Raw genomic sequence first — 25,907 nt, 5'->3', positions numbered from 1 at the left:
TCCGGCACACGTGCCATGGGTTGGCCATCACGGATGTAGATCACGGTGCTCTTAAAGGTTCTTTTTCAAAAGGCAAGTGGACTTGCTTCATTGTTTTTCTTTGAAGATGTTTTGTTTCTCATCCAAGAATGGAAGAAGCTTCCTGGATGAGAGGCGAAACGTCTTCAAGGAAAAAACGAAGGAAGTCCACTTGCCTTTTGAAAACGCACCTTTGGGCCTGGACTGAAATCGAATAGAAGAGAATTCTTTATTGTCCAAGTGTGATTGGACATACAAGGAATTTGTCTCCAAGCTCCCAGATGCAACAACCAAGTGATACAACAACACATACACAACAACAACAAAGTGACAGGTCATACATCACAAACATAGTTACGCTCAATCATAAGATACAAACAAGAAGTGATAAATCATAAGATACCAATAGGAGAAGATAAGTAGAAAAGATGAGAAATGAAAAGATGATAATAGCAATGCAGGCAGTCCTCAACTTACAATAGTTTATTTAGTGACCATCCAAAATTACAATGGCACTGAAAAAAGTGAGTTATGACTATTTTTTACACTTATGACCATCGTAGCATCTCCCTGGACACGTGATTTACATTCGGATGCTTGACAGCTGACTCACATTTATGACAGTCGCAGTGTCCCGGGGTCATGACATGATCCCTTTTGTGACCTTCTGAGCAAGCAGAGTCATTGGGGAAAGCAGATTCACTTAACGACTGTGTTACTAGCTTAACCACCGCAGTGATTCGCTTAACAACAAGGAATTTGTCTCCAAGCTCCCAGATGCAACAACCAAGTGATACAACAACACACACACAACAACAACAAAGTGACAGGTCATGCATCACAAACATAGTTACGGTCAATCATAAGATACAAACAAGAAGTGACATTTATCCCCCTCCCCCCCCTCCAATCCCGGACTCCCCCTGCGCCCTCTGGATGCCGTCTTTGGCTTCTCCTTCCCCAAGCCCGTTGCAAAGCGAGTCTTGCAAGAGGCATGGACGTGGGGAAGGCCGGCTAAGCGCGTGCACCCAGCCTGGAAGCCCGGGCAAAACGGTGCCTGCAAGGCAAGCGCCCCCTCCTCTCCTCCCCCTCTACGCTGCGGACAGCTCCTGCTGGCGCGCGCCCCCGCCAATGAGCGCGCGCTCCGTGGCCTTCCCCTCGGCGCGCATGCGCCCTTTGGCCACCCGGCAGGCATGGCTGCGAGCGCGGGGGAGCTGCGGCGTCGGCGGGGTCCGGCGGGAGACGCCCCCGACCCTCGGGAGCCCCGCGCCCCTCCGGCGCCTTCCCTGCTCCCCGGCTCCTTCTGGCTGACGCGGCTGGTGCTGCTGCGCGCTACCGCCTTCATTTACTGTAAGTGCCCGGCATGGGGGGCGAGCAGAGGGGGGGGGGTCCTCCGGGTTGCCCACCCCTCACCCCCGTCCCCCTTTGCCTTCAGAGGTTGTGGGTGCTTCATCCCTGGAGGCTTTCAAGAAAAGACTGGACTGCCATTTGTCACGGATAGTGGAGGGTCTCCTGCTTGGGCGGGGGGTTGGACTAGATGACCTACAAGGTCCCTTTCAAGTCTGTTATTCTGTATCGCCGCCCCTCCTCTTGCAGCCTATTCCCACTGCCCCCCCCCCTTCCCCTTTAGTGGCTTCCTTCCACTCCACCTACGTTGAGGCTCAGCCTGGCCATTCTGGCTCTCCTAAATTGAAGCTGGGGGACAATGTGGGCTGGGAATTATGGGGTTTTGGATTGCAGTGCCCCTGCCGCCTCCAGGCTAGGGGGAGTCCTGGTGCAGCTCAATGGCCCAGCTTGCTGCCAGAAGCTATGGGTGCTCTGTCACTGGAGTCCCAAAGTTTTTTTTTTTTTTTTAGGAGGCAACTGGAGTTTCTGTTTTTTTTTTCTTTTGAAGTCGTTTTGCTTCTCATCCAAGAAGCTTCTTCAGCTCTGACCGGCTGGTGGGGAATGGAAGGATTTATACCCCTTGCAGACAGCTGGTTATTTGCATCCTTTTAGAGGGTCATTGAGACCACTTGGAGGCTTTTCTGTGTCCTGAGGGTCACCTGAGTGGTGCAAATAGTTCCTGTAGTTGCAGTTTTTCCTCTGGAAATCCATTCCTACTCCCGCACCACTCCAAGGGAGTTCATCCCAAATTGCATAGCTTAATGTAGAGATTCTCAGTCATCCAGGTTATGGTTGACATGGAAAAAGTGCAGACTACAGGAACCAGGAGGACCAACTCAGGGGACTCCGAGGTCACAGATGAATCTCCAAGTGGCCTCAACGACTCTCTAAAAGAATGTAAATAACCAGCTGTCTGTAAGGAATATAAATCCTTCCATTCCTCACTATCCTGTCAGAGCTGAAGAAGCTTCTGGAATTCCCCAGCCAGAATTGCCAAAGTTGTGAAAAACGGCAAATTGAGCACAACTGTGACCAAACATAGTACAGTACAACTAGTCCTTGACATACGACAATTAGGGCCAGAATGGATGTTACTGGTGAAATGAATCATGCCCAGTTTTACGGCCCTTTTTGCTACTTGTACTTAAGTTTGGATCACTGGGATGGTCCTAAGTTCAAGGAACTTTTTTCAGTGTAACTTTAAATGGTGATTAAATGAGTGATTCTTAAGTTGACAGCCTGTATGTGGATCTGAATAAAAAATGACTCGACTTGTTTAAGTGGGATCACTTTCACTGTGTAAGTTTTATAAAGATTTAAGACTTGTGGTACTTGTTAAAACATGCTTACAGGCTCTGCAGTGGTGACTGTTGCTGTTTTCCGCAAATAATAAGGATATTATCGAAACAAATCCGGGTTTGTTTTCAGCCATGAAAACTTGTAAACAGGGTGCTTCAGGCTAAGTTGATAACTGCAGTTGTTTATTATGTTCTGAGTCTGAATATGTTGCAATTTCTCTCCCATTTTGTGTCACTTTGGTGTGGAAATCCCTGTGACTGTTGATCCCAATAAGTTACTTTTGTAATCATTCCATCTGGGAAGCACCTTAAACTGCTTTGGCCAGTCTCGATTTCTCAACTGCACTCATGCCTTAGTTCCCTGATGGCGAACCTATGGCATGCGTGCCATAGGTAGCACGCGGACCCATTTGTTAGGGCACCTGAGGCCTTGCCCTGTCTGCTCCAGGGTGCATGTGCATGCTGGCCAGCTGACTTCGGCCTTCTTTTAAGGCCGTTTTTCGCCCTCCGGTGGCTTCCCTGAAGCCTCCGGAGGGCGAAAAACAACCCAATGCGCAAACTGGAAGTTCAGGAACAGACTTCCGGTTTGCCTGTAGGGCCATTTTTCACCCTCCGGAGCCTTCAGGAGGCTTCCCTGAAGGCTCCGGAGGGTGAGAAATGCTCCTATGGCCTAACCGGAAATTCAGGAGGCTTCTTTGAAGCCTCCCAAGGGTGAAAAATAGCCCTACGGCCAAAGCAGAAGTGGTTTGCCCATAGGGTCATTTTTCACCCTCCGGAGGTTTCAGGGAAGCCTCCTGAAGCCTCAGGAGGGCCTCCTAGAAATTGTCTGGAGCCCGGGGAAGGCGGAAAATGGCTCTATCATGCGCCAAAAGTGGGGGGTGGGGAGGGCGGGGGTTGCACGCATAGCATTATGGGTGTGGGCACGCCTGCTTATGACCCCCCCCCCCTGCACTTCTGCCGCTTTTGGCACCCATTCGGAAAAAGGTTAGCCATTACTGCTAGTCACTTCCTGCCTTGACTATTACAATGCGCTCTACATGGGGCTGCCCTTGAAGGCCATCCGGAAGCTCCAGTTGGTGCAAAATGCAGTGGCCGCATGGTTTTGTGCAGACCCCGGTGTGCATATGCATCACCTCTCCTGCAGGAGCTGCTGCATTGGCTGCCGATTTGCTCCCGGGTGCAATTCAATGTGCTGGTTGTCCCCTTGAAAGCCCTTCATGGCTTGGGACCAGGTGATCTGAGGGACAGTCTCTTGCCGGTCACATCTACCCGACCCATCGGAGCGGGGAGGCAGGGAATGCTGTGGGTCCCATCCCCGAGGGAGATACACCTGATGGGACCCAGAAGAAGGGCCTTCTCCGTGGTGGCTCCCTCTCTCTGGAACATCACCACCCCAGGGATTAGAATGGCCCCCACTCAAGCACTCTTCCGGAAGGCGCTGAAGACCTGGTTCTGCCAGCCGGCCTGGGGAATCCCTGGAGCCTATTAAATGGCTCATGTAATGTGTTGTCGCTGGGGTGGGGGTGGGGCCATTAATTATGTTATTATATTTATTATATTTATTATGTTTATTATGTTTATTATGTTTATTATGTTTATTATATTTATTATATTTAGTATATTTAGTATATTTAGTATATTTAGTATATTTAGTATATTTAGTATATTTAGTATATTTAGTATATTTAGTATATTTAGTATATTTAGTATATTTAGTATATTTAGTATATTTAGTATATTTAGTATATTTAGTATATTTAGTATATTTAATATATTTAGTATATTGTTTATTATATTATTTATTATGTTTATTATTTATTATATCTATTATATTTGTTATATTTGTTTGTTTGTTTATTATGTTTTTGTTTATTTATTTATTTATTTATTTATTTGTTTGTGATGTTTTTATAGTCATGTAAGCCACCTTGGGTTGCCATGTGTGAATAGGCGGCCATATAAATGTTCTAAAATAAACCAAATAAATCTTGCTGGATTCTTGGGGTCAGAATGGGATAAGAATGGGAAACTTGATTATTGGTCCTGTGCCTTTTAGAGGAATGCTTAAAACTGCAGCATGTTGTAAGCACCAGATTTTTTTCCTACCTGTCGCTCAGAGATGGTCTCTGTAAGAGTCCACGGTTAAGTCCTGGAAGGAAATGCAGTTAATGCAGCACACCAAAGAAAATGCAGGTAATTCTGGACTTAGGATTTCAACTGAGCCCTAAATTTATGTGAAATATTTGTTAAGTGAGTCATGACATTTCTTGCCAGGGTTTAACAGATTTAACAGATTAACAGAGTTGGAAGGGACCTTGTAGGTCATCTAGTCCAACCCCCCGCTCAAGCAGGAGACCCTACACCAGGGGTGTCCAAACTTGGAAACTTTAAGACTTGTGGACTTCAACTCCCAGAATTCCCCAGCCAGCATGGTCAGCAAGAGCATGGCTGGCTGGGGAATTCTGGGAGTTGAAGTCCACAAGTCTTAAAGTTCCCAAGTTTGGACACCCCTGCCCTACACCATTCTGACAAGTTGGCAGTCCAATCTCTTCTTGAAAGTCTCAAGTGATGAAGGTCCCCACAGCTTCCAAAGGCAACTTCTGTTTCATGGGTTGATTAGTTGTTAAGTGAATCCCTGCAAGTTGTTAAGTGAACCTGCCTTCCCCATTGCCTCGGCTTGTCAGAACGACATCAAACTTGATCACATGATTCCCCCAGGACACTGCGACCGTCATAAAGATGAGTCGGCTGCCAAGCATCTCAATTTTGCTCACATGGCCTTGGGGATACCCTAATAAGTCATAAGTGTGAAAACGGTCATGGTCATCAAAAAAACTCTTGTAAGTTGAGGACTACCAGTAATGGTTTCACAGCTAAGTTTTCCTGCAAGTGTAATACCAAAACTTTCCCAGAGATGGAAAACCGTGCATGGATTTATCCGGTTGATGAAAAGCTAATATTCTTTCTTGCCTTTTAAGTAAGCTTCGGTTAGTGGCCTGAATTAACATTTTTCTTCAGATGAGATTTGGGATGCTGTCAGTTTGAACCTGGAGGCATTTCTCTGTGTGTGTGTGTGTGTGTGTGTGTGTGTGTGTGTGTGTCTAAAATATGATTTAGTTTTCACGGCAAGCATTGTGACTCTTGGTTTCTTTTCTCCCAGTGGCTTCATCTTCAAATACAAGTTAAGGGGTTTGCCCCCCACCCCCACCCCCATCTTATGTTTTAAAAAAGAGCAGAGAAGAAAGGACTGCGTGGCAGGAAGGTTTTGCATTTCGCGTCATTGAATCTTTATGGAGCGTGGAGAATGTGATCCTTTCCTCCGTCTCCCCTGACAGGTTGAAGCTGGGGTAGGAAGCACAAGAGTGGGGGCAGGTTGAAACCTGCCAATCGGAGCATCCTGAAATTTTCAGGTAGTCCTCCACTTATGACCACAGGGTTCAGCCCAAAATTCATGTGGCCAAGTGAGACATTTGTTAAGTGAGTTTTGCCCCATTTTATGACTTTCCTTGCCACGGTTGTGAAGTGAACCGCTGCACGTTGTCGAGTGAGCCACCCAGTTGTTAAGTGAATTCGGTTTTCCCCATTGTCAGAAGGTTGCAAAAGGGGATCACATGTCCCTGGGGCCGTCACAAGTACGAACCAGTTTCCAAGCACCTGAATTTTTAATCATGTGACCATGGGATGTTGCAACAGTCGTACGTGTGCAAAATGCCCATGTCACTTTTTCCAGGGCTGTTGTAACTTTGAATGGTCAGTGAACAAACTCTTGTGAGTCGAGGACTCCCTGCAGTGCTTAGGGCACATTCTATGTCAAGGCTTTGCGACATTTTTAAGAGGGGCGAGGTTTGCTGGCTGCAAAGCAGGCAAGACACTTTTTGGAGCTGAGCATGGCTCTCTTTCTCCTGAATTCTCCCTGCCCAGAGAAACAGGAACCAGGAGGGAAGTTTCAAAATGTGAGGACAGTTTCACAAAAAAAATAAAGAAAGAACTGAAGAGTTCTTTTGTGATAGGGTCTCCTTCACGAGCAGGAGGTTGGAGTAGAAGACCCCCAAGGTTCCTTCCAACTCTGATGATGAAGATGAAGGTGGTATTGTGGCCCGCCAGCAAAGCTGGCAGCAGAGTCGGACAGTGAGGAGGTTGGGGAGGAGCATGGGCCAGTCCTGGAGGTTGGGGAAGGCTCTGATGAGGGCTCTGTGTCGGAGGCAGAGAGGGGGCCAAGGCCTTGCAGTGATCAAGTGCTTATGGAGCTTGACAGCAGTGAGGCAGAGGAACAAGTGGAGCCTGTTCCCAGTGTGCGCATGCGCAGAGCTGCCACAAGAAAATAACAACTCAGAAATCAGGGTTGACTTGGGAGTAAAGCCACAGAAGGTGAATGGCTCCTCCCATAGGAAATAAAAGAGGAGCAAAAGGGGAGGGGGCTTTTGCAGGAAACAATTCGTTCATTCATTCGTTAGATTTGTTTCAGGAGTGTGAAGATCTGTCTGTGAATCTCAGAGACTCTGTGCCCAGTCTTTCCTTGCACAGCACTTCATTTGGACAATATTGACATGGCAGCTTTCCAAGCTAGATAAGGTCTGGACTCATAAATATTCCTTTGCAAGACTATTTGCCAGGCCTTGGCTGAATGTGAAGGAGAGGAATTCACATTTGTGTAATAAAAGGGGTTTTGTTGGGACCAGGACTCTGTCTCGTGCTTTTTGGGGAACTGGTGGCATTTCAAAGAGAAGAAAGTGTACTTGGTGTTGATAACATTCCCCCAAAAGTGCGTGTCTAATGGATTTAGTTATGACAAGATCAGCAAGGAGGGGAAATCCATGGAGAGGTTTTGTGCTCCTCAGAATAGCTCTCTCCAAAGAGAGAGTCCACCCCACGTCCTTCAGGTCCTTTTCCCTGAAAGAAGGCCATCTCATGGGACCCAGGATGCAGACCTTCTCTGTGGTGGCCCCTGCCTTCTGGAATGATCTCTCCTCAAGATAGGGCAGCAGGCCCCCAATCCAGTTGGCCTTCTGAAGGTCTATGACAGGGGTGTCCAAACTTGGGAACTTTAAGACTTGTGGACTTCAACTCCCAGAATTCCCCAGCCAGCTATGCTATGCTGGCTGGGGGATTCTGGGAGTTGAAGTCCACAAGTCTTAAAGTTCTCAAGTTTGGACACCCCTGGTCTATGAAAACTTGGCTTTTTTCCTCAGGCCTGGATAATTTGGTGTCCCCTCTTCAGAGTCAAATGAAAATGAGTTCCTGGTTACCCAGTAATGTTTTGGATTGCAACGTGGGTTTTTAAGCTTCTTTTCTTTGGCAGCTACCCCAAATGCTTGGAGTTGCAATGTTTAAGTTGGTCGGCCATGTCAGTTGTTTGAAGGCGTGAACTCCACCCGTGGGCTGGTAGAAAGAATTGTGCCCTTTGAATGAAAAGCAGAGGACTTTGGGCCATTTTTTTACCTCACTAAAAGTATTGTCATGATGGCTCTCTGCCCTGAATTTGGAGGAAGGCGAGATCAATGTGGATGAAACTTTTATCCTCTTGGATCACTGGTTCCCAACCTGGGGCCCAATTTGATTCCCCCCCCCATTTTTATTTTATTTTATATTCTTTTAAATATCATTTTAAGTATACATTCACATACCCGTATTTTTCGGAGTATAAGACGCACCTTTTTTCCTCTAAAAAGAGGCTGAAAATCTGGGTGCGTCTTATACACCGAATACAGCATTTTTTTGCCTCCCAAAACTCTGCCCCTTCACCAAAATGGCCATGCATAGCCTTTAGGAGGCTTTCAGAGAGCTCCTGGGGGCTGGGGAGAGCAGAAATGAGGAAAAAATGGTCCGTTTTTTGCCCCTCCCAGCAGCACTCTATAAGCCTCCATAAGGCTATGCATGTAATTCTTTTGACAAAAAAGGCCCGTTTTTGCGAAAAAGAGACCGGTTTTTTGCTCTTTTTTGCCCCCACCCCACCACCCAGGAGCACTCTGCAAGCCCCCCCAAGGCGATTCATGCCTTTTATTTGAAAAAAAAAGGGGGGGGGCGTTTTTGCAAAAACCGGGCCGTTTGGGGGAGGTTTGTAGAGTGCAAAAACTTTTTTTCTTCCTTTCAGAAAGCTGTTTAGTTAGAGGGATTGATGAGAATTAGATTGATCAAGTGCTGTGCCAGCCAAAACAAAGTTGTAGGTGCTACAGGTCAGCGATTTCCTTCTCCAGCACATGGATAAATACACTTGGAAACATCTATCTACCTACCTACTCTCTCTCTCTCTCTCCCTACCTACTGTATTTCTCTCTCCTACCTGCCTACTCTCTCTCTCTCTCCTACCTGCCTACTCTCTCTCTTCCCCTACCTTTCTACTGTATTTCTCTCTCTCTTTCTCTCTCTCTCTCCCTCCCTCCCTCTACCTACCAACCAACCTACCTATCTACTCTCTCTCCCCCTACCTATCTAATGTATTTCTCTCTCTCTCTCTATTTCTCTCTCTCTCTATCCCTTTATCTACCTGCCTACCTGCCTACCTGCCTACCTCCCTATCTACCTACCTACCTACCTACCTACCTACCTACCTACCTACCTACCTACCTACTCTCTCTCTCCCTCCCTCCCTCCCTACTGTATTTCTCTCTTTTTCTCTCCCTCTCCCTCTGTCTACCTACCTACTTAAAAAAAATTGCCTCTTCAAAACCTGGGTGCATCTTATACTCTGGTGCGTCTTATACAAAAAAATACGGTAATTGTTATTCTTCTTTACATTTGTCATTCTTACACATTTGTTATTCCATTTAATAGGTTATAATATACAGTTTGGGTTCCTTTATTTACCATCCCTTCCACCTGTTGTAACACCACCTTATTTTCCCTTTCTTTTCTCCCTCCTTCCTTCTCTACTTTCTCCCTTTCTCCTCTCCTTCCTCTTCCTTCTTCCCTTACCTTTCTCCTACTCCTACTCTTCCCCTTCCTACCCTCTCTCCTTCTCTTTCTCTCCCTTCCACCCTCCTCTCCTTACATCTTTCTTCTTTCTCCGGTTTTCCTTTCACTCTCTCCTCATCTCTTCCTTTCTTTTTCTATTGTGGAGGTGTCTCTTTCAAATCTCAGTTTATGTTTCCTTGGGATGGTATTTCCGCAAACCCAAATATAATTTAGTATAATTTCTTATTCCCTTACCTTCGCTAATCTATTCTAACTATGCATTTTTTAATGGGGGCAATTTGAACCTTCTTTAAACCGAGTTAATGACCTTTTAGGCTTCCTCCGCCTGAGTAGAGTTCACTTTTTGAGTAAAGTAAGAATTATATGTCACAGGGAGGGCATCAGGATTTTAAAGATGCTTAAGTGGGGCATGGCCCAAAAATAGATTGGGACCCTCTGTCTTAGACCTTGTGTATTCGATTAGATCTTGCTAAGAGGCACATGATACACCTTCCACCTTTTCTATCTCAATATTTCATTTATTCCCGAGGTTACTACTTGTTATTTTGGAAGAAGGACTTGGGGTCAGCATTGGTCTTGAAGTAAAGACTCTCTTGTGGCTTAACGTGTCCTCCTTGAAGGTTTTTTGTGTGTGTGTAACCTGAATGTAAATACAGCGTGCACTTTTTTTTTCCCCCTGACCCATTTTGGCAATGTGTATTTTCCCCTAATTTTCTCTTTTCTTGTTTATGTTTGCACTTAAGCCTGGGGTCTAATTTAGACATTTTTTGCAGCCGATGAGCAGTTTAGATGGGGAGGGCAGCAATTTTGAGGTAAGTTTTGATTGCCGCTTGCAAGAAAAACTCCTTAGCAAATTGCCATGTTAATCAAAGTTAATTAGGTTGTGGAAGACATGACCCTCCTTTCCCATACCAAGGAAGTGGATTTTTATTTTTAAACAAGATGATTTTGAGGGATTGTATGAAGGAAGGTCCTGGGTTCAGTCGGATACCTTCTGATGGGATGGCCAGAGGCTCCACATGGACAAGTGAGGACGTTTCTAAGGTGAAGAGATACAGATGCCTCATTTCTTCTCCAAGGCTTATTGGCTGCTGATGGGGGTATGTTTTTAGTTGTCCTCCATTAAAATACCTGCAAGTAACCACGATTTGATTCCTCCTGGGGTGCCAGTAAACCTCACCCTGAGATATTTGAGAGGCCAAAAACGTGGAGTTCATGCAAGCTCTTTGTTATTTATCAGGATCTGGCCTTCCAAAGAGCAGTCAGGGTTGATCTCCTCTAGGACTGACCGGTTGGATGGCCTTGCAGTCCAAGGGACTCACAGGAGTCTTCTCCAGCACCACAATTCAAAGGCCTCCATTCTTTGGTGCTCAGCCTTCCTTATAGTCCAACCTTCACAGCCATCCATTGCAACTGGGAAAACCAGAGCCTTGTACTTTTCTTGGCAGAGTGATGTCTCTGCTTTTTAGGATGTTGTCTAGATTTGCCATAACTTTCCACCCCAGGAGCAACCGTCTTTTAATTTCTTGGCTGCAGTCCCCATCTGTGGTGATCTTGGGCCCAGGAAAATAAAATCTGTCACTACATCCATTTCTTCCCCATCTATTTGCCAGGAATTCAGAGGGCTGGATTCCATGATCTTAGTTTTCTCAAGTAGATGGGGCCCAAACTATAATTAGATTTAAAGGTAAGACCAGTGCCTTGGTTGTGGGGTTGGGTTACACATTATGCTGAGCCCTGATTTAGATTTGACTTCACATATTCTGTGAACTCTTAACAGTTATGATTTTTTTCAATAACCATGGTTAAATAAAGTGTCATTTTATCTGATAATCCAAACAATTTCAGTAAGTACTATGTTGTAACGATAAATGAAATAGAGAACTGAAGATTTCAGAAAACCCCAAAAAGTTACCTGCTGGGAAGAGGTTCCTGCATTTCCCATTTTCAGTCAAGATAATTTAAAGGTAAAGGCAAGATTGCAAAGCTGAATATGGGTTCAAAAATTACCATTTACCAAGGGATGAAATCTGCATCCTTGCCCCTTAAGCCGTACATCATCTTGATTAATTTCATACTGGGTGCAAAGTTGACTTGATCTTTGTTGGGGATCAGCAAAGAAAGCATGACTTGGTTGGTCCTTCTTGATCTCTCAGCACTTTTGGAGATCACAATGTACAATCTCCATCCAACAATAGGAGGCATTTGCTTTGCTCTTGTCTCTTAAGTAAATTTCTATTGATTTTCTGTTGGAGATGATTGGCTTCAGTTGATTCTCAAAATGGGAGATTTTTGGTGGCATCCTACATGTTTAGGTATCCTAAAACAGTGTTGTTAGGAATTAGTTTTTTAGCAGTTTGGTGGCATGGGGGAAAAACTCTTTGTGTCTAGTTGTTTTGGCATGCAATATCTTATAGTTGTTCTCACCTAGGTTTCCCCAGAGGCACAAAGCTGAGTCCTTAAATAAACCCCTTTTATTTAATTTACAGTGAGTGAACTCCTCTCCAGCAAAGTTTTTCCTCTCCAACAGTCTTTCAAGATAGTTCACAATTACCGACCTTTATCAGGCTTGGAGAGGGGCCAGGCCGATATCTTTCAGACGTAGCAATACTTTGCAAGAATGCAGGAATGAACTAATTGTCCCCTGCCAACTCCACTCCCCTTTTGCTCCTCTTTTATTTCCTCTGGGAGGGGCCATTCACCATCCACCTGTGGCCTTACTTCCAAGTTGACCCTGTTCTTTAGCTGTTCCCTTCATCTGGCAATTCTGTGCATGCTCACACTGGGAACAGGCTCCAGCTGTTCTTCTGCCTCACTGATGTCTGATTCTGAAATCAGCTGATAACTGTCAGACGGCCCTGGCCCCCTCTCTGCCTCTGACACAGAGCCCTCATCAGAGCCTCCTCCAGACTCCAGGACGGGCCCAGGTCCCTCCCTAACCTCCTCACTGGTTATTGAAAATCTACTGCCAACGCTCACTGGCGGGCCACAATATTAGTGTTGTCTTGATGGACGAAGTTGAAACAGTTTTATGTCCAGCATATGAGAGGTCTGTAGATATTTTCACAGCTCTCTTTCTGGCTCATGCAGTATATAGGTCCTCAATGGAAGGAAGTAGTCCTATGCTGTGGATGTGGTGATAACCTCTAACCTTAGTTTTAGCAGCATGGTTTATACGGTGCATTCTTTGCATTTAATTGAATCTGAATCAGAATAGAGCTGGAAGGACCTTGGAGGTCTTCTAGTCCAGCCCCCTGCTCCAGCAGGAAACCCTACCCCATATCAGACAAGTGGCTAACCAGTCTCTTCTTTAAAAACTTCCAGTGCTGAAGCACCCACAAGGTTTGAAAGCAAGCCCTTCCATTGGTTGATTGTCCTCACTGTTAGGAAGTTTCTCATAAATTCCAGATTGCTTCTCTCTTTGATTAATTTCCATCCATTGTTTCTTGTTTTGCCTTCTGGTGCTTTGGAAAATAAATTGATCCCGTCCTCTTTGTGGCAGCCCCTCATGTCCCCCTTAGCCCTCATGTCCCCCTGCTCTCATGTCCCCCTTAGCCCTTCTTTTCTCTAGACTAGCCAAACCCAAATCCAGCAACCGTTCTTCATATGTTTTATCCTCCAGGCCTTTAATCGTCTTAGTTGCTCTTCTCTGCACTTTTTCCAAAGTCTCAACATCTTTTTTGTAATGCAGTGGAGGCAAACGGCAGTATGCCGGGTGTGGCCTTACCAAGGCTTTATAAAGTGGTACTAATAGGTGGTCCTTGCTTCTTTTACCACCAGTTAAGTCTCAACATCTTTTTTGCAATCAAAATTGGACACTGTATCCCAGGTGTGGTCTTCCTAAGGTTTGATAAAGTGCTGCTAATTTTTCACCTGGTTTTGATTCTATGCCTGTGTTTATATCACCAAGGATTGCATTAGCTTTTTTGGCTGCTGCCACACCCCCGCTGGCTCATGTTGATGAAGATGAAGGGACTCAAAGGGTTAGGGTTAGCAATATTCCAGTATTTGAGGGGCTGCCATAAAGAGGAGGGGATCAATTTATTTTCCGAAGCACCTGAAGGCAGGACAAGAAACAGTGGTTGGAAACTAACCAAGGAGAGAAGCAACCTGGAACTAAGGAGAAATGTCCTGACAGTGAGAACAATTAATCAGTGGAACAACTTGCCTCCAGAAGTTGTAGGTACTCCATCACAGGAGGCTTTCTAGTGCATGTAGAAGGGACCTTGTAGATCTCCTGCTTGTGCATGGAGTTGGATGACCTACAAGGTCCCTTCCGACTCTGTTATTCTATGTTATTCAATTCCTACAGAGGTTATACTGCTCAAGTGTAGCTTGTTAATTTTTGGGATTCCTCCTCACTATTGTTGTTGTTCCTTCCAGCTGTTGCCTTTCTGGTTGCCTACCATCAAAACAAAGCCCTTATCGGAGACCGAGGGCTTCTGCCATGCAAACTCTTCTTGGAGAACGTGAAGCGCCATTTCAAGGGCAGGATGAACATGGAGACATTAAGCTATGCCCCAACTCTGATCTGGCTCTTGGATTGGTCCAGCATGGACAGCATCCTTGATGCCTTCGCTCTCATTGGCTTGGCCATCTCGGCTTTTGTCCTGGTCACTGGATGTGCCAACATGATTCTCATGACTGCTGTGTGGATTATCTACCTCTCCTTAATTAACGTGGGGCAGATCTGGTAAGTCTACGTTCCTACTTTTCTGCTGAAGAATAGACTCCTATACCTGCCTTAATAGACTTTTATACTTCCCCTTACTTAGTGCTTTACAGCTCTCTCCAAGGGATTTATAGAATCAGCATATTGCCCCCAATAATCTGGATTGTCATTTTACTAACCTTGGAAGGATGGAAGGCTGAGTCAACCTTGAGCCGGTCAGGATCGAACTCCAGACTGTGGGCAGACTCGGACTGCAATGCTGCATTCAAACCATTGTGTCACCACAGATCTTGGAGAATTGGCAAATTTCTCTGATGTGATACCTGCCGATTTCCCTTCTTACCTTTAATTGTTTTAGACTTAGTTTGAATTTAAGTGGGAGAGCCAGTTTAGTGTAATGGTTAAAGCACCAGGGTAGAAATAAAAGATTGGACAGGAAGCCAGTTGGGGGATCTTGGGCCAGTGGTAAAATCTAATTTTTTCTCCCACTGGTTCTGTGGGCGTGGCTTGATGGGAGGGGGGTGTCATGTGACTGGGTGGGCGTGGCCAACTTTTTTTCACTTTTTAAAGCATTTTTATTACTACCGGTTTGGGCGAGTGGGTAGTAAAAAATGCTTTAAAAAGTGAAATAAAGTGGGTCCAACGATCGCGCAGCTCACAGCTGAGCCATGCAATTGTCAGAAGCTTTTTCTTACTACTGGTTCACAGAACCAGGGGCAATCGTCCCTATTGGTTCAGCCGAACTGGTCCAAACCAGGAGGATTTCACCCTAGTCTTGGGCCAGTCACTTTCTCTCAGCTCTAGAAAAAGTGGCAATGGCAAGCCACTTCTGAAAAATCTTGCCAAGGAAACTGTAGGGACTTCTCCAGGCAGTCTTTGGGAATCAGACCCAATTGAAAAGGAAAATAATATTTAGTTTACTTTATTGTCATTGCACCTTGTACAATGAAATCAAATGCCATCTACAGTGTACATCATACATCCTTCACATGCCATACAATTGAATTGAAAACCCCTGATATTGCATTAATATTGCATATTATACCGTAGAATTCAATATAGTTACTGCTCTGGGATAGAAGCTGTTTTTCAGCCTATTTGTCCTTGTTTTTATTGTCCTATCAAATAGGAAGTTGATAGGCTGCAAAGCAGCTGTCTGCATCTGAACCTAAGTATAAAGGCCTTTGAAATTATCTACTTGGACCTCTTCTTCCTTTCACCATAAGCCAGAAGAAGAAACACAAAGTCCATCAGGCTGTTATAGTGGCTGCCCAGACTCCCTTTGCCCAAATCTGTGAGCAGAGAATATGGGTAGGGCATTTAAATGACCCTCCCCCCCACCAGGGGAAGGAGAGATTGTCCAATAATTTCTCAAAACTGGAAGCTACTTAATGGGGAGAGGGCAATGCTCTTGAACAGAGGTCCCCAACCAAGGCAACTTTAAGACTTGTGGACTTCAATTCCCAGAATTCCTCAGCCAGCTGGCCTTATCTGGCTTGGAGAGCTGGCAGGCTGATATCTGTAAAACTTGGCAAGGAGTCACGAACCAATTAAGTGAACTAATAGTCTCCTGCAAACTCCACTCCCCTTTCACTCTTCTTTTACTTCCTCTGGGAGGGGTCATTCATCGTCCACCTGTGGCCTTACTCACAAGTTGACCCCTGTTCTTTAGCTGCTCCCTTCGTTTGGCAACTCTGCACATGCGCACACTGGGAACAAGCTCCAGCTGTTCCTCTGCCTCAGATGTCTGACTCTAAAGGCAGCTGATAACTGTCAGATGGCCCTGGCCCCCTCTCTGCCTCCGACAGAGCCCTCATCACAGCCTTCCCCAGATTCCAGGACTGGCCCATATTGCTCCCCAATTTCCTCACTGTCCGAATCTACTGCCAGCTCCAGTGGCCACTGGTGGGCCACAATGGGCAAGGTGGCAGTGGGTGGTTTTCAGCGGAAAGATTTTAGCAACCTGCAAACTAATTCAAAGTTGTGACGTCATGCAATATTTGAGGATTTCCAAAGTACAGCTTGGAAAGTCAGAGGATTGTGCTGCGTTTCTCAGATGGGGCTTCCTATAAAAATGAGGATGTTTGTACTGTAGGAAATCAAGAAAACGCCCTTCTATATTGCAAAAACCAGTTTATACATGTGAACGCATAGGAGTTTTGGCTGCTCCTGGATGGGGAAGTGAAATGCCCTGAGTCACATCTTCCATAGAACTGAAAGGAGCATCAAGCTCTTTTGTGCAGGTCCTGGCCCCAAGCAGCTTATGGCCAGAGAATGTTATGCTCCCTTGGCTGACCACTCTGCACCTTTGCTCTCCCAAACGGAGGTCCAAGTTGAGTGCGTCCCTTGCAACCGTCTTTCTTGCAAGATATCTTCTGAAAAGCAGCTCCTTTCAGGCACGTGGTTCACTCTAGAACTGTGGGTTTTTTAAGAAATTGCTTTGGATATTTGAGACTGGATTGTTAGGCTAAGGTTACTTGGGGTAACCGCTCCCCGTTCTGTTTGCACAAAGTGGACGGAGTCGGTGTTAGACCAGGTAAATTATGGCAACTGGTAGCTCTAATGATCAAGAGTTAATGGCAGTTTGATCAAGGTTGGTGATAAGACAAGGAAGAGAAATTTCTGCTTTACCCCACTCTCCCATTTATCTTCATTTTAGTGATAGCACAATATGGGAAAGAGCTGTGTGAAAGGATCCTGTTCCTGCGATTGTTCGCTTGTGGTTATATTTGGTGTTTTATTTTTTAGATTTAAATTCCCAGCAAGGGGTCAAGACCATGTCATTATTGTTGTGTTTACACTGCGATGACAGTTGCTTAGAGAGATGGTTGTGGAGGATGCAAATTACGTTTTGGGGCTATAGTTAGTACAGCTTCTTCCCCCACCCCCTTCTGATTGTAAACTCCTTTCCAATGGAAGTTGGACTTGTGGGTGGGTAGGGGAAATACTTTTACTTTTATCTTGCACAGGAGCTGGAAATTCCCAGCGTGTTTATTTTCTTTTGAAGGGCTTTCTGGAGAAACCTCTTGAGCCAATTGTGTGTTGATTCTTGAAACTGCAATTTAAGAAAGTAAAGACTCTGGAGTGAAGCTTGACCCTTGCTGGCCACATGAAATAAAACATGAAATAAGTCCTTTCCCAGGACTTGTTTTGAAGCCCCAAGTACCTCAGTGACTCTAGAACAGAGGTCTCCAAACTTGGCAACTTTAAGACTTGGAAACTTCAACTCCCAGAATTCTCCAGCCAGCATAATTTACTCTCTTGTCATCCCTTCCTCTGCAATCTCTCCACTTAGATCAGAGGTCTTCAAACTTGGCAACTTTAAAACCTGTGGCCTTCAACTCCCAGAATTCTCCAGCCAGCTATGCTGGCTTGTTCCTCAGATCCTCTAGCCAATCCTTTGCAGGCTTATCTTGGACTAGCCAATAACCCAGCGTTTCCTGGGTATTTATATATAGGGGGAAAATGTCCGGACCAAATGTATTTTCTAATGTTGGATTTTCCCCCTTACCAGAGGGAGCCCCCTTGTGGAGTACATGGCAACTCCACTAGTAGAAGCCATTTTACGGCAGTACAGTAGAAGCCATTTAAAGGTACAACAGCTTCATCTTAACAGAACACACACACCGAGGGGTGTTAGGGGTGTCCTACCTCTACAGTATTTTTCTCCAGGAGGTGTTCCAGAGTTATGCTGGAACATTCAGAGAGAGAGAGAGAGAGAGAGAGAGAGAGACAGAGACAGAGAGAGAGAGAGACAGAGAGAGACAGAGAAAGAGAGAGGGAGAGAGAGAAAGAAAGGGAGAGAGAGAGGGAGAGATGAGAGAGAGAGAGAGAGAGAGAGAGACAGAAAGAGAGAAAAAGAGAAAGAAAGGGAGAGAAGGTGGGAGAGAGAGAAAGGGAGAAAGAGATAGAGAGAGAGAGGGAGAGATGAGAGAGACAGAAAGAGAGAAAAAGAGAAAGAAAGGGAGAGAAGATGGGAGAAAGAGAAAGGGAGAAAGAGAGAGAGAGAGAGAGAGAAAGAAAGAAAGAAAGAAAGAAAGAAAGAAGAAAGAAAGAAAGGGAGAAAAGTTGGGAGAGAGAGGGATAAGAGAGAGAAAGAGAGGGGGAGAGAGATGAGAGAGAGACAGAGAAAGAAAGAAAGAAAGGGAGAGAGAAAAGGGGGAGAGAAAAAGAGGGAGGGAGAGATGAGAGAGACAGAGAAAGAGAGAGAGAAAGAGAGAGAGAAAGGGAGAGAGAAAGGGGGAGAGAAAGAAAGGGGGGAGAGAAAAGGAGAGAGAGAATGAGAGATGAGAGAGAGACACAGAGAGAGAAAGGGAGAGAGAGAGAGAAATGAGAGAGAGCGAGAGAGATCTATCTATCTATCTATCTATCTATCTATCTATCTATCTATCTATCTATCTATCTATCTATCTATCTATCTATCTATCTATCTATCTATCTATCTATCTATCTATCTCCAAACTTCCCCTCCCTTTGGCTCAGCTCTGCCACCCACTCTGCTCATGGAGAGAGAGCCAAGCCTGGGGAGAGCCAGATCTTCTGTGGCTCTGGATGGGTTGGAGAAATGGAATGAACTTTCTCTGCTCCACACCAGAAGAGCCACAGCGGATCTTCACCTTGCCCGCCCAGTTTGAGCTTCCCTCTTCCCGTGAATTGACCCCGTGTCCGTCTCAGAGGAGGAATCCCGGTTTGCTACTGATGTGCTGACCGGAAAGCGAGAGGGGTGGGCTCTCACACAGGCAGAAACAGCTGGAGAGGTTTTCCTTGGCACCCAAATCCCTGCACCTGGATGGACATCTCGCGTCTTTTGTTTTCTAGCCTGTGCTGCATCTTCTTTGTTGCAATCAAAACCTTCCGTTTGCTGGATGGGCAGCGTGAAGTTAGTCATGGGAAGCCAGTTCAAAGGTAGATAAATGGAGCTTCCCCCTTTCATTTCTGCCAACGAGGAGCAATTTATTCTTTTTAAGTCCCTTATTTTAATTTTTAAAGCATCCATCTGTTTGTTTTTTTGCTAGGAGGTTTCAGACACCAAGTGCTGTGGATTTCACGGCAAGTTCTTTTCAACTTCCCTCCAACTGGCGAGAGGAGGTTGTCCTGGTTTTTATTTTTCAATCCTTTCTTTTTTTTCTCCTGGTCCAAAAGACCAGAAAAGACACTTCTGCTGCGGTTGGATTTGTTTCCTTTTAAGGCCCATCTCTTAGATTAGAGCCTGCAACTGTTTACATGTCTTTATATTTCCTTCTTCATTGTCTTGTTGTTGTTAGTTGTGAAGTTGTCTCTGACTCGTGACACCCTGGACAACGTTCCTCCAGGCCTTCCTGTCCTCTACCTTCCTCTGGAGTCCATTTAAGCACACACCAACTCCATCCAGCCACCTCTTTCTCTGCCGTCCCTTTCTTCTTTTGCCCTCTATCTTTCCCAGCATGAGGCTTTTCTCCAGGGAGTCTCATTAGGTGGCCAAAGTATTGGAATTTCCTCTTCAGGATCTGGCCTTCTAAAGAGCAGTCAAGGTTGATATCCTCTAGGACTGACCGGTTGGGTGGCCTTGCAGTCCAAGGGACTCGCAGGAGTCTTCTCCACCACCAGCACCTCCGTTCTTTGGTGCTCAGCCTTCCTTATGGTCCAACCTTCACAGCCATCCATTGCAACTGGGAAAACCATAGCCTTGACTATACACACTTTTGTTGGTAGGGTGATGTCTCTCCTTTTTCATATGCTGTCTAGCTTTGCCATAGCTTTCCTCCCCAGGAGCAAGCGTCTTTTCATTTCTTGGCTGCAGTCCCCATCTGCGGTGATGTTGGAGCCCAGGAAAGTAAAATCTGTCACTACATCCATTTCTTCCCCATCTATTTGCCAGGAATTGAGAGGCTGCCATGATTTTAGTTTTCTTAATGTTGAGTTGCAAGCCAACTTTTGCAATCTCCTTCTTCACCCGCATCAAGAGGTTCTTTAGTTCCTCTTCACTTTCTGCCATTAGAGTGGTATATATTTCATATATATTGTAGGCTAGGCTTCATGGTCTAGCCTACAATATATATGAAAATTCCCCATTGCTTTGACCCCCAGAAGGAAAACACTTCTAATTTCCCCAAAACACCTTCTCTAGAGTAACATCTTTTGTCCATCTTGTGGGCCCTAAGTGTCCCCAGGTACTCTGCCTGTAGAGCCCATCTACCACAACTACCTGGTGTTACCCAAACCGTGTTACAAAGACTCAAGCTGCTCCCTTGAGCAAATGGACTGAGTATGTTAAAGGAGTTGGAGCACCACAAATATGTCTCAGAAGACATGTTGAGGGAGAAAGGGATTTGTTTTAAGATCTTTTAAGAAAGAGAGGGTGTGAGGTGAGGTTTAGCACTACAGGAGTGAACCAGTAGAACTTCAGGCTGTAAAATTTATTATCTGGTTTCCCAAGGATGTGAATTGAACACGCACCAAGGATTATCGAAATTCCTAGCTTTTCTGACGCCGTGTGAAAAATCATAAAAATCGTTTGTCTGAAACGGTATAGGGTTTCCTGCCTAGGCAGGGGGTTGGACTAGAAGACCTCCAAGGTCCCTTCTAACTCTGCTATTGTATTGTATTGTATTGTATTGTATTGTATTGTATTGTATAATGAGGCAAAATGGAATCATATAGAATCTACTTACCATATTTTTCGGAGTATAAGATGCACCAAGATTTTGAAGAGGCAAATTAAAAAAAAAAAAGCTTTTGCATTCTGCAGACCTCCCAAAAACGGCCCGTTGTTTGCAAAAATGGGCCCGTTTTTTGTCAAAAAAAGGGCATGCATAGCCTTTAGGGGGCTTGTAGAGTGCTCCTGGGGGGTGGGGGGGGTGTAAAAATGAGCAATGAACCCCTCAAGTATTGGAAGACTGCTCTCCTGTCTCCCCTGGTCCTTCTCTTCACTAGACTTGCCATGCCCAGTTCCTGCAACCGTTCATCGTATGTTTTAGCCTCCAGTCCCCTCATCATCCTGGTTGCTCTTCTCTGAACTCTTTCTTGATTCTCAACATCTTTTTTATAATGTGGTGACCAAAACTGGATGTAGTACTCTAGGTGTGGACTTACTAAACCAATTGTAATTGCTAAATAAGGACTGCCTGTACAATTTGTGGGTAAGGATGGAAATAACATATTTTTTAAAATATACGTGCTGAACATTGTTTATCTTTAAAAATATTTCTGACTGAAGAATACCCAGATCAACCCTTTCAAAAGGGTAATCCATAGGATCGTAACTATTGTTCTTCTTCCAAAACTGATATTTGTTTTTGAGTTCAGAAACTCCCAGCCAAAGGCACCTGTCTCACTTCCTCATTAATAACTCCCAGAAGATGGTAAATTGCAGTAAATTCCTTATCAGTAAGTGTGCACTTTCAATGAAATCTTCTGTTTTAATCTGTGCCCTTCAGTGTTTAAATAGCTTGACTCCTGCTGCATTGTGTTTTTATGGTGCAGTTCTTTTGTTGCGGGGTGATTCAAAAAAGTAGGAAGTTTTTAACTGTTAAGCTAAATATTAACATAAGCTGCCTAGGCCTTTTTTCGGGATAACAGGTCCTTTGCACAGATGAAAAAGTTTTTAAGGCATTAGATTCCTTCCATGGGATCACAGCAGGCCAACCAAAATCATACCTGGTTTCCTGGTATCGCCAGCAGTGCCATCTCAAAATTGGAACAACCTATCTTGTTTGTTCTTCTCAAGATTAGGTTTTCAGTGGACCTTCATCTGGAGACATTGGGCATCCATAATTATTTTTTGACTAGCTGATAACTCACCGTTGGCCGGGTACTTATTTATAGGGGGGAAATGCCTGGACCAAACGTAGTTTCTAATGCTGGATTTTCCCCATTACCAGAGGGCACCCCCTTGTGGAGTACTGTGAAACCATTACCATGGCAACTCCACTGTGCTGTACAGTAGAAGTCATTTTACAGCAGTACAGTAGAAGCCATTTGAAGGCACAACAGGCTGCATCTTAACAGAACACACATCCCGAGGGGTGTTAGGGGTGTCTTACCTCCACAGTATTTGTTTCCAGAGAGTAAGTCATTATAGATAGAGAGATAGAGATAAAGATAGAGATAGATATATAGATATAGATAGTGGATCCAGGTTGATATAATAAGCTTTTACCTGAGGCCAGATTAATAGCTACTCTGATTTTTTTGAAAGTTGTAACCAAACTCATCTAGGGAAGATTTGTTTAACCCTGTCAGAGACGATAAGGTAGGACTGTTTGTTTTTCTTGTTGATTATGGTGACAATAAAAAAAAACAGATGAAAGAAACCATATTATTTGATGGCAGCAGATAATTTGCCAATTTGGTGATCTTAGATAGAAGATCTTGCTTTTTGTTTTAAAGAGGCATTTTGCATCATGCTTGCTATTTCCAAAAAACCAACTTTGCATTACAAACAAACAGCATAATGCTCCTTTCTTAAAATTACATTTGCTTGCTTCTTCGGCAATAAACTTTCAAGCTTGCCTTTGTTTATCAGAAAGCACTGAGTTGCATTCTCCACTCCTTCTCCTCCTTCCTAGTGGGAAAAAGAAAAAAGATTTCTAGAAACTGAAACCCAGAGTTAAAGGATCCCGGGGAGGGGGTGGTGGTGTGGTCCATCCTTCCTGTAGAGGAAGCAGATTTTGGCACCTCTTTTTGATATGGGGTGGGGGTGGGGGGGCTGGAGGGCCAGGGGGTATCCGTTTCAAAGACGGCCGTGTGTGTGCAGCTGATAGGACATATTAATGAAACCCAGATTCGTACCACGTGACCCAGTTGCCAGGCAAGCAGCGCTAACGAGGCTAATCAGAAGCATATTTTTGGTTCCCGAAATTACATCTTAGTGATAGCTGATGTCAGGAGGGAGTAATTATCATCCCCGGCTTGAAAGATCAGACGCTGAGGGGAAAGAAATCATCAGGCTACAGAAGACCCGAGACGTCCCAACTTCAAAATATGAACGTTTGGTTCCTCGTGTTTAGCGCTCTTTTCTTTTAAAGCAGATTTCCCCCCCACCTCTATAACATCTTACAATCATCACATTAACATTGTTATGTCATCATTCCTGTATATATCAATTTTATATCACTTATATACATTCCTCTACAATTCTATACATTTCTCGGCTGAATTAACTTTATTCCTGTTACGCAACCGTTTATACCAGTTACCCCAAATTTCATAGTATTCAGCCTCTTCTCTGTCCTTTAATCTTAATGTTAACTTGTCTATTTCTGCACAGTCTAAAATTTTCTAAATCACTAATTCATCTGGGGGAATATTACTTTGTTTCTAGCATTGGGCAAATGTTATTCTAGCTGTAGTCAACAGATGTCTTAGTATGTATTTAATTGTCTTTCTATATTTCCCCTTGGTTATTCCCAGCAGAAAGAGCTCCGGTTTGTATTCTGTTTGTTCCTCTGTAATTTGTTGTATCCATTTCCAAATTTTCATCCAATATTTTTGAGTTTCCGGACAGGTCCACCATATATGATAGAACAGCGCTCTTTTTATCTGGTTGTCATCCTGACGATGATGAAACTCTTAAGCCAGAGTTTCTCCACTTTTGGCAAGTTTAAGATGTGTGGACTACAGCTCCCAGAATTCTCCAGTCAGCATGGGGGATTCTGGGGAATGGCCGGTTGGGGAATCCTGGGAGCTGAAGTCCACACATCTTAAAGTTGCTAAGGTTGAGATACAACCGCTCTAAGGAAACTTGGTGATAGAGTTCCCTATGATAAGGATAATAAGCTAAGCAATGGCAGCTAGTCCTCGACTTATGCCCAAAATTTATATTGCTACGTGAGACATTTCAGTGAGTGATGCCCCATTTTACGACTTTACTTGCCACATTGAGGTGGCGACCTAGTTACCTGCGGGATCGCATCTTACCTCATACATCCCTGCGACCAATCCGTTCCCACAGGGAGGGACTCCTCCGGGTGCCGTCCACTAAGCAATGCCAACGGGCGGCGCCCAGGAGTAGAGCCTTCTCTGTGATGGGCCCAACCCTCTGGAATGACCTCCCCCCCGATATCAGAACCACCACCGACCTCTGCTCCTTCCGACAGAAACTCAAGACCCACCTGTTCCAATTAGCTGGCCTGGCCCATTTATAGTCCCATTTTTAACCTCCTGGCATACATTTTATTCTGGGGTAGTTTTTTAGGGGCTGTTTTTAATGTATCTCTAATTTTAATTTTAATTATTATTGTACAGTTTATATGTTACCTCCTCCATCTATATTTATCTATATCTGTATGTATTTATATTGTGTTTTAATATGACTGTACACCGCCCCAAGTCCCTTCTGGGAGAGGGCGCGGTTTATAAATTAAATAAAAGTTAAAGTTATAAAGTTAGAGTGCAGTATTTCAGGGCTACTGCTGCCTGCCAACAGCCTGCAATTTGGCAGTTGAAATCTCATCAGGCTCAAGGTTGACTCAGCCTTCCGTCCTTCCGAGGTGGGTAAAATGAGGACCCAGATTGTTGAGGGCAAATAGGCTGACTCTGTAAACTGCTTAGAGAGGGCTGTAAAAGCACTGTGAAGCGGTATATTTGTCTAAGCGCTATTGCTACTGCTATTTGTTAAGTGAATCACTGCAGTGGTTAAATTAGTAACACTTTTCACTGCCGTTGTAAGTTCGAACTGTCACTAAACGAACTGTTGTAAGTGGAGGACTGTCTGTACTTCACACGGCTGTACCCTCTTTCTCTTCTGCCATCAAAGGAATTCAAAGCAGAGCATCTGGAATCGACCTCTGGCCTTTTGAGGTCCCCCATGACTGCAGGTTGCAGAGAAATTGGGCTGGGTGATTTCTCCACTTTTCTTCATGGGTAGCCGATTTCTCAAGGCCCGTGTCTCCCTCTTTGCAATAACAGCTGGCCTGTTGATGAACCAGGAGGCCTCCGGGAAAATTCTTCGGTCTGAAGTGCCCCGGTGGGATTTAGAGAAAAAACTTAAGTATAGGTTGCAGCCAGCTGGAGAGAGGATTTTTCAATGAAAAAAAATAGCACCTTCGCATCATCCTTAGAAAATGGTTCCCGCACATGGTTGAAAAAAAATGATAGAAAAACATATTGACTTTAAACCAGAGATATTTTTATTGGGGGTTTTACCAGAAACATATAGTAGAGAACTGAAATATTTGATTGTAAATGTGTTAACAGGGGCTAGAATTGTATTCGCTAAAAACTGGAAAAATGAGAAAATACCAACGCGGGAGGAAGTTATTCATAAAATAATGGAATGTGCTGAAATGAGTAAATTGACATTTGAAATCAGAGAACAAGAGGATGAACAATTTTATAAGATATGGGGTTTATTTTACCAATGGTTAGATAAAAAAATATGGAAATGAAATATGGCTGAGAATTTTACAGTACAAGGACAATGGAATGACACAGAATATAACATAAAGGCGTACTATTATTGGATGGATTTAGGAGGACGTAATGAATTGTTATAATCTAAATTAATGCAAAATTTAGAATATCTCATATAAAACGAATAATAGGTATAGTCAAACAAAAAATTAATAATGATAATAATGTATACATATATATTAGATTGATAATATGAGATTTTATATAAATTGTAAATGAGGATTATGGAG

General features: G+C 44.4%; 1 protein-coding gene across 2 annotated transcripts; it reads left to right on the top strand.

The window, feature by feature from the left end:
• Positions 1-1,204: 1,204 nt before the first annotated feature.
• Positions 1,205-25,907, top strand: LOC309398807 (lipase maturation factor 1-like). 2 transcript variants are annotated; one of them, XM_081966026.1, is made up of 3 exons: positions 1,205-1,368; positions 13,998-14,307; positions 25,174-25,907. In XM_081966026.1, exons 1-3 carry the CDS (start codon positions 1,212-1,214, stop codon positions 25,220-25,222), a joined length of 516 nt encoding a protein of 171 aa, XP_081822152.1. In that variant the 5' UTR covers positions 1,205-1,211; the 3' UTR covers positions 25,223-25,907. The 2 variants fall into 2 exon arrangements, with proteins under 2 accessions (XP_081822152.1, XP_081822153.1); XM_081966027.1 differs by lacking the exon at positions 25,174-25,907 and adding an exon at positions 25,022-25,157.

Source organism: Natrix helvetica (genome assembly GCF_964273705.1).
Source record: "Natrix helvetica genome assembly, chromosome: 13".
Lineage (NCBI taxonomy): Eukaryota > Metazoa > Chordata > Lepidosauria > Squamata > Natricidae > Natrix > Natrix helvetica.
The sequence above is the reverse complement of the archived record's forward strand: the minus strand, read 5'-3'. Positions and strand labels throughout refer to the sequence as shown.